At 39.4% G+C, this 9,786-nt stretch overlaps 1 protein-coding gene across 1 annotated transcript in view; it reads left to right on the top strand.

Moving 5' to 3' along the window:
* The window catches only part of vps50 (VPS50 EARP/GARPII complex subunit), a 154,239-nt gene that overhangs the window by 26,994 nt on the left and 117,459 nt on the right, over positions 1-9,786 (top strand). The window contains exon 4 of the mRNA XM_037693617.1: positions 4,689-4,742. Coding sequence (XP_037549545.1) covers positions 4,689-4,742 — 54 coding nt within the window. The remainder of the gene's footprint in view (positions 1-4,688; positions 4,743-9,786) is intronic.

Here is a 9,786-nt window from a genome sequence, read left to right on the forward strand (position 1 = left end):
GTGTGTGTATATGTATAGAAATACAAAAATAGCCTACTACTTACTACTTTTTTCCTACTTTGCGATTTTTCACTTATTGCGGTGCTTCAGGGTATGGATCCCCTACGATAAATCAGGGACTACTGTACTGTGACAATCATTTCCACCCCTGCAGGATAACGTAGTGAACATGTGGTATTTTTGTTCAAAGACTTTTATGTGTGTGTGCACCATAAGAAAAATATGTTCAGTCGTGAAAAAAGCTTATTATAAAAGTTTTTGTATCACACCAGAACCGTGCGGTCAGAGTAACATGGAGCCCGTGTGATTGATTTAATGCCTTAACTTGGTTCTGTATGATGAGTTCTAGGACTTGTTTGGCACCAAAATCAATTTTTTACACTTCAGAAGATATGCAGGATAAAGTTAAAAATATGCTAATGGAGCCAGATTATACAAGCTGCTGTTTTTTCCTCTTCGGCTGAAGTTATTTCGTGGAGTAGAGCACCAAGACAAAACAAAAAGAGTAAATTGTGATATATTTTGGTTGTGAAACCATGTGTGAGGATTGTAGTTGATTGTGATCCCCCCAGCAGCTCATGTTATACAGACTATATCCCTCAGATGAAGCAATAATAGTGCTTTTAGATTCTCAGCATCGGGCCACCCTGTGATGGCCTTTTCCTTTCGTAGCTGATGTGGAGTGTCTCCTCATGCAGCACTTTGTCATCCTCTTCACGATGTACAAAAAAAGCAGCTCGGTATCAGCATGATCACGCACGTCTGACTGGCTGGAGCACTTCAGATGAATGTAGGAAAGTTACTACACAATTTGCACCATGTGTACTTCATCCTGTGTTTACCATTTTCTCCCCCGCTCCTGCTGTGTGAGGCAGTGCGCTCATGAACCAGCACGTTGACTCGTATTACCATCAGATCGTCTCAGTGTGAGTCATTGTGGAGAGCAACCGTGCCTTTTTCCTTTTCTTTTGTTTCGAAGCTCGGATTCTCTGACACAGCCCTATAAATCTCGTCTAAGGGCTAATTGCCTCTAAATTCTCTAAGGCTCAGCTGAAAAGTGTCAGTTTTTTTTGTCCTTAAAAAATTGTGTAACCTCAAATCTAGCTAATACTTCAAACTGTTATAACCTTTAATATGTCTAAAGTGTCTTCCCAATCCACTTGGAAGTTGCTATTTTAAGGGTCTTAACTGAAACTTGAGAGCTAAAGAGGATTGTAGCTTCTGCAGCAGTAATGAATTCTGTTCCTTTGATTGGTTTCTTAAAATGCTAAAATTGCTCATGCAATCGTTGTGCAAACCTTGCCTGGACGCCTCCGTATGTAAAAATTGGGTGAGGCGTAAAAAAAAAGTTCCGGCAGTATGAGTTGCATGAGATCAAAGTGATGCTGTACACAGTCTGATTTTTTTTAAACTCACCATTTTTGACTCATAATGTCATTTTTGTGTCACTTTTACTGCTCAAAGAAGTTTAATACATATAGTTTAAATCTTGATATTTCGGTTTACTTTCTGCTCTCTGTTAGACCAATTTCTTCTATAAACCTGCATATTCTGAACTTCTCAAGTCTAATTAGTGCCAGTTAATTTGCATTTAATTAACTCATACATTTCTTTCATTCTTGCTAAAACTAGCACATATCTTTGAATGCAAAAGTGTCCAAATACTTACTCAAACTACAACAATAATAATGTTCTTTGGCTAAAATTTGAAAGATGAATTCAGCACAGTTCAGGATCTGTGTGGAGTATTCAGAATCAGATTAGTTACGTATTTTAATAGTTTCTGAACTGGTGCGTTTAGATATTTTTTTCTCTTCTGCCCTTTCTTGTTTTTCTCCCATTTTGTCTGACATGGCAAATAAAGAATGAATTAAATGTCTTGTGTTTTACAATATTATATTTAATATTATTATATTTAATATTATTATATATAATATTATTATGATGTATAATAATATTATATATAATTCACTGACAATCATCGGGTTTGCTCCTTGTGTTAAAAATGACAAGCTCCATATTTGCTTTGCAACCTACTTTGTGCACTGTTAATTTATTGTGTGTGCATTTTTTTTATTTATTATTTTATTTTTCTTTAAGGACATTTTCTTGTGTAATCACTTTCCTTGTCGGGCTCAGTCGTCCTTTTTTTGGACTAAAGCCCTGTCTTTATATGATGGAACATCATTTTTCTATGAAGGTGGATGCATTATCCTGTCCGGCTGTTTGTCCGTACACATTTTATTAAACTTCATACACATTTGTACCCTCACTAGACAGCATGCCACATACGCTTACATGCTCTTTTCATCACCCCAGCTTCAAGGTCACAAATGAAGGTCAAAGGTTATACAAGATCTTTGCTTGTCTAGATATAGGTTGCTGTATACTGGTTAGTTGTTACTGGTTAATGTACTGGTCAGGTTTATAGTAAGGACTAGGCTGCAGAAAGGAATAAAAGTGAATACAATGTCCTAATAAGGATAAAATTATGAGCATTGTGTGTGAGAGAGGTCAAGCTCAAAATTAATTTTGTTAACTTCGAGATTCAAGTAGTGTTAAATTATCCAGTGGTTTTTAATGCATTTACATTTTTTTTTTTTTTCCTTTAACAAAGTTTAGTATTGTAAAGTACAAGTAGCTAAACACCAATAGGTGGCGTAGTGGTTTTATTTTATCACACTTCTGTCAGTTCTGTGGGTCTGTATATGTTCTGATAGTTTCATCTGTCTACTATTTTACAAAAAAAGGGCTCATTTATTTCCAAGTACAGATATATTTTTGTATCCATTAGAAAAATCCAACATTAAAAGCAAAAAAAAAAAAAAAAAACCCAAAAACATACTGAACAGCTTCTGCTAAGTCACGTTTGCCATCTGCTCATATCTTGAGTTTACTGTCATGCATGTGTAACACATGCTGAAATGTCATCTCCGCCTCTGCCTTCATCTGCTGCATACTAACACATACGACCGCCTCCCTCGCTGCTTTGAAGGGACTGATTTACTCAAACGACTTGTCTTTGTTCGTGGAAGCCGTGCACTGATGCTCAGCGTCTTGCTGCACAGTAATATGGATGCACAATGATGGTTCATTAGAGAAGAGCTGTTAGCTGAATGGCATTAGCAAGATAGCAAGCAGTAGGTTTGTGAAAAAAAAAGACAATTTCAACCATGCTGTGGGTTAATTTGGACTAACTCAGTTTGACAGGAATTTGTAGACAGAAAGGAAAATGAACTGGCATGCTTTAGAGCAGAGGTCTGCAACCTGCGGCTCCGGGGCCACATGTGGCTCTCTGGTACCTCTGCGGCGGCTCTTTAAGGCTTTGACCAAAACTACAAAAAAACTGAATTTAATTTAAATTATTGCTTACAATGAAAAGGCTAGTTTTAGCAGATTTCCTGTCATTTTCAATTATGTGAAAAATAGTACAAATACAAGGCGTAAAACATGGACTACATCATGCTAGTAGTTTGTTAGCCACTTTAAGTCAACTTCCAGTCTCACAGCGTGATTTTTCTCTCAAAACCATCAGAATGTTTTGGAATATATATTAATATATATTAAGACAAGCTGCTGAGAAGGAATATTTGATGACCCTAAGAATAAAGCACACACACAAAAAAAAACAAAGTCAAAGTAAACAAAAGTATTTATTTTCCTTTAAAAATGTAAATGGATATGCAACAATCTGGCCTTATTTAATATTGCCTTTAACTTTATGCCTTAAGTAGGAAACTTAATTCTTCAACAGTTAAGAGAACTCACATTGGCCTGCAGAGTTCAGTGTTTCAATTTAATAAAATTGTCAAAAATTATATATATATATATTTTTTTTTTTTTTACACAAAACTGGTCTTTTTTTTTGTATTAACATGTAAAAATATCAATAAATGTTAATAATTGGACATTTTTCATTTTATAATATCACCCCCACTGACCGGAAAAGCCATCTCCAACAAACTTGTAGTGGTCCACGGGCCTCCAGTTGACAGTTGTAGCAGGTTTTGCGGACACATTGTAATTTGTAAGCAAAGTGGCAGAAATGTGTCTTTTTATCACAAAGGTTGCAGACCCCTGGTTTAGAACATGTGGTGTTTATCTGTATCATCCTATCTAATACTTAGATTTATTTTGGAGGAGGTGTTTTAAGAGATGAGTTCAGCATGACCTTGTTTGTGTGAAGCTACAATTCAGTGAGTTTTCACTGCTCCCCTGTGTTCTCCTGCTTTTTCCGTCTTCCATGAAATTCATGTGAAAGCTAATGGGGCTCGTGCTCATTTCACAACCACTGCTCATTTCATAAGCAGGACCCAAGCTCTCCATATAATTACAGTTTCAGAGTATATATGTATCAAATTGGTAAAAAAGGACAATGGTAGCAGGCGGAGCTTTATAAAGCAGAGCAGGAACAAAGGTTGCAGGGACCCCTTTTAAAGAAACAAGGTTTTCAGTTGAGGAAGACTGTGAATGAAATGACGCTGAGAAAAAAGAGACTTTCTTAAAAGGCTTTGGATATTTGGTGCTTTCAATGCAGACACCATGATTGTTATTCTTGGCCCATCGTCAAAGGAAGATTACAGTGTCCAAGCTGTCCTCCCAATCTAGGAGGAACATCAAAATTCAATTTTGCTCCCTTCTTTTATTGTTACGTGTTACATTTTTACTTTGCTTTTTTCTCTTTGTAGGTTTCCAAGAAGGTCGCTGATCTCATTCTGGAGAAACAGCCTGCTTATGTCAAGGTAGGATTTGAGCTTCAATTCAAGGCTTAAAACCATCCTAACCCAAACATTACCTGGTTCCAAAATATAAACAAAAAAAGAAAAGAAAATGAAGGCAGTACAGTAGTCCCTCGTTTATCGCTGGGGATCCGTACCCTGAAGCCCCGCGATAAGTAAAAAACTGCGAAGCAGGAATAGTAGTGCAAGTAGTAAGTAGTAATTTATTTTATATACAGACCATTTCCAAAACATTAGAATATCATGGAAAAGTTGTTTAACTTCTATAATTCAATTCAAAAAGATGATCTTTAATAGATGATAGATTCAGGCCCACAATTTAAATGATTTCAAGTATTTATTTGTTTATTTTTACATAATTTGAGCTTCTATCTCATGAAACCCACAAAAACAGGATTTCAAAAAATTTGAATACTGTGGAGAAATCAGCCCACACTACTTCTCAGTTTTTGCAGAAAAAAAAAAAAAAATTAGGATCACAACAAATCAGTCAAAATATGGTACTTTCAAAACGATATGTCAATCTTCAATACTTGGTTGTGAATCCCTTTGCTTTAATCTCTGCCTCGATGTGACGTGGCATTGAGACTATCAGCTTGTGGCATTGACTGTGAGTTATGGAAGCCCAGATTTCCTTGATGCTTGCTGTCAGCTCTTCTTTGTTGTTGGGTCTGGTGCCCCTCATTTTCCTCTTGAGAACACCTCATAGATTCTCAATGGGGTTTAGGTCCAGCGAGTTGGCTGGCCAGTCGAGCACTGTGGCATGGACATCAAACCAGGTTTTGGTGCTTCTGGCAGCATGGGCACCTGCTGGAAGATGAAATCTGCATCTCCATACAGATCCTCAGCAGAAGGAATCATCAAGTCCTCTAAACCATTCTGGTAGACGGTTGTGGTGACCTTGGATTTAAGAAAGCAGAGTTTACCAACACGTGCACCGGACATTACACCCCAAATCATGACTGACTGTGGATATTTCACACTGGACCTCAAGCAGTATGGGTTCTGTTCCTCACCCTTCTTCCTCCAAACACTTGGACCTTGAGTTCAGAATGAAAGCCACAGTTTACTTTCATTGGAAAAGAGGACCGAGGAACCCGACAGTTGTAGCACATCTCCTGGATGTGTCTGAATGTGGTTGTTTTTGAAGCTTTGACTCCTGCCTCATTCCACTCTTTCTGGATCTCTGCCAGATTCTGGAATCTTCTGTTTGATAATCCACTGAAGCCCACAGTCATCTCTTTTGCTGGTGCATCTTCTCCTGCCACATTTTGCTCTTCCACTAGACTTTCCACTGATATGCTTGGACACAGCACTCTGTAAACAGCCAGCCTCCTTAGCTATGAACTTTTGTGGCTTACCCATCCTATGGAGGGTATCATTGATGGTCTTCTGGACAGTTATGTCTGCAGTCTTCCCCATATTGAACTGAACTGAGACAATTGAACCAAACTGAAGCAATTTAATGACACATGGGGAAACCTGTGCAGGTGCTTTGAGTTTAGTAGATGATTAGTGTCACACTCCGTTTAAAATTCAGTTCAATTCAATTCAAAAATACTTTATTAATCCCAGAGAGAAATTAAATGTTGTTGTAACTCATCATCCTGGTTTCATTGAAGAGTTGTTATAGATGCTGATGACTGTGGGCAGGAAGGTTCTCTTGTAGCGGTCTGTCCTACAACGGATTTGAAGAAGCCTCTGACTGAAGACACTCTGTTGTTGTATGACAGTCTGATGAAGAGGATGCTGAGGGTTGTCTATAATGTTCTTCATTTTATGAAGAATCCTTCTTTGAACAATCATCTCCAATGGTTCTAGAGGAGTCCCCAGAACTGAGCCAGCCTTCTTTATGAGCTTGTTGATCGTTTTTTTAAGTCACTTGCTCTGGTGCTGCTCCCCCAGCAGATGATGGCAGAAGAGATAGCGCTCTCTACAACAGACTTATAGAAGATATGCAGCATCTTGCTGCAAACATTGAAGGACTTCATCTTCCTCAAGAAGTACAGTCTGCTCTGTCCCTTCTTGTAGACGGCTTCACTGTTGCATTTCCAGTCCAGTGTGTTGTCCAGGTGAACCCCAAGGTATTTATACTTCACCACCACCTCCACTTCTTCTCCCATGATGGAAATAGGGTTGGACCTGTTCCTGTTCCTCCTGAAATCTACAATCATCTCCTTTGTTTTGTTCACATTCAAGATGAGATGATTGTTCCCACACCATGCCACAAAGCGGTCCACCAGTTCCCTGTACTCAGCTTCTTGTCCATCTCTGATACACCCGACCACTGCAGAGTCTTCTGAATATTTTTGCAGATGACAGAAGTCTGTTTTATACTGGAAATCTGAGGTGTACAGAGTGAAAAGGAATGGTGAGAGTACAGTCCCCTGTGGTGCTCCAGAGCTACTGACCACCTGGTTGGACACACAACCCTTCAGTCTCACAAACTGTGGTCTGTTTGTCAGGAAATCTTTGATCCAGGTGATTGTTGAGGCCTCCACCTGAGTCTTCTGGAGTTTCTGACAAAGCAAATCAGGCTGGATTGTGTTAAATGCACTGGAGAAATCAAAGAACATGACTCTCACAGTGCTGCTTGCCTTTTCTAGATGACAGTGAGTTTGCTGAAGCAGGTGTATGATGGCATCTTCAACTCCAAGTCCACGCTGATAAGCAAACTGCAGTGGGTCCTGATATGTGCTTGTTTGTCTAGTCAGGAGGGTCAGCATAAGTCTCTCTAGGACCTTCATGATGTGGGATGTCAGGGCAACAGGTCTATAGTCAATGAGGACTGATGGGTGAGTTTTCTTTGGCACTGGAACAAGACATGATGTTTTCCACAACACTGGAACCTTCTCCTGGATCAGGCTAAGGTTGAAGAGGTGCTGCAGAACCCCACAGAGCTGCTCTGCACAGACCTTCAGGACTCTGGGACTGACACCATCTGGACCTGCAGCCTTATTCCGGTCAGTTTCTCCAGCTGCTTCCTCACCTGACTTCTGGAGACACAGAGGAGGGAGGCAAAGAAGGTATCAGCATCTTCTGATTTGGTTGAAGACCAACATGTAGAAGAAAGGTCCATGACTGAGGTGGTAGATACAGTGTTTGAGGGTGACAGGACAGCCTTGGGTCAATGGAGGGTGGTATGTCTGTTTGGCTGTGAGCAAGAGAGGAGGATGCTGAGCTTGTTCCTGAACTGAACCAATTGAAGAATGTGTTCAATTGTTTGGCTCTGTCCAGGCTTCCATCCTTCTGATCCTCCTTCTGCTTGAAGGCTGTAATCTTTTTCATCCCTGACCACACCTCTCTGATATTGTTCTGTTGGAGCTTGCTCTCCAGCTTATTCTTGTACACCTCCTTGTTGTTTCTGATCTTGACTTTTAGTTGCTTCTGGGTACTCCTCAATAATTACCTGTCTCCCTTCCTGAAGGCTCTTTTTTTCTGGTTTAGCAGTTCCTTCAGGTCAGTGGTGATCCAGGGTTTGTTACTGGGGAAGCATCTCACTGTTCTGGTGGGGATGGTGTTGTTTACACAGAATTTTATATAGTCGGTCACACACTCAGTCATGGCCTTGATGTCCTATCCATGTGGCTGGCACAGTGCATCCCAGTCAGTAGCCTCAAAACAACCCCACAGGGCTTCTTCGGCTTCCATTGACCATTTTCTCACTGTTCTCTTTATTGCAGGTTGTCTCTGAACAAGGGGTTTATATTTTGAGCAGAGAAACACAAGATTGTGATCTGATTTGCCAAGAGGGGGTCTTGCTTTAGATGTGTGAATCCTTGACATTTGCATAAAACAAGTCCAGCGTTTTGCTTTCTCTGGTAGAGCAGCTACCAAGCATTCATGCCCTGCAAAATTTGGGCTGATTTCTCCACAATATTCTAATTTTTCGAGATCTTGTTTTCATGGGTTTCATGATCTGCAAGCCCAAATTACTGTATGTAACAATAAACAAATAAATACTTGAAATTGTTTAAATTGTGGGCCCTGAATCTATTATCTATAAAAAATTAACTTTTTGAATGGAATTATGGAAGTTAAACAACTTTTCCATGATATTCTAATTTTTTGAAATGTGTATATAGGTGTATAAAGGTCCATGACTGAGGTGGTAGATACAGTATTTGAGGTGTGACAGGACAGCCTTGGGTCAATGGAGGGTGGTATGGAGATGGTGAGCTATATAATCACTCGTATTATATAGCTTGCATATATATATATATATATGCCTATATACAAACCGGATTCCAAAAAAGTTGAGACACTAAACAAATTGTGAATAAAAACTGAATGCAATGATGTGGAGATGGCAAATGTCAATATTTTTTTTGTAATAAAACATAGATGACAGATCAAAAGTTTAATCTGAGTAAATGAAATATTTTAAATGAAAAATATGTTGATTCAAAATTTCACAGTGTCAACAAATCCCAAAAAAGTTGGGACAAGTAGCAATAAGTGGCTAAAAAAAGGAAATTAAGCATATAACGAACAGCTGGAAGACCAATTAACACTAATTAGGTCAATTGACAACATGATTGGGTATAAAAAGAGCTTCCCAGAGTGTCAGTGTCTCTCAGAAGCCAAGATGGTAAGAGGATCACCTATTCCACCAATGTTGCGCAGAAAGATAGTGCAGCAATACCAGAATGGTGTTACCCAGCGTAAAATAGCAAAGACTTTTAAGTTATCATCATCAACCGTGCATAACATCATCAAAAGATTCAGAGAATCTGGAACAATCGCTGTGCGTAAGGGTCAAGGTCGTAAAACTTTACTGGATGCTCGTGATCTCCGGCCCCTTAAACGTCACTGCACCTCAAACATGAATGCCACTGTAAAGGAAATAACAGAATGGGCTCAGGAACACTTCCAGAAAGCATTGTCAGTGAACACAATCCACCGTGACATCCGCCGTTGCCAGCTGAAACTCTACAGTGCAAAGAGGAAGCCATTTCTAAGCAAGCTCAGATGTTTGCACTGGGCCAGGGGTCATTTAAAATGGAGTGTGGCAAAATGGAAGACTGTTCTGTGGTCAGATGAGTCA

This window comes from Nematolebias whitei, chromosome 19 (genome assembly GCF_014905685.2).
Source record: "Nematolebias whitei isolate Nwh7 chromosome 19, NemWhi1, whole genome shotgun sequence".
Taxonomy (NCBI): Eukaryota; Metazoa; Chordata; class Actinopteri; order Cyprinodontiformes; family Rivulidae; genus Nematolebias; species Nematolebias whitei.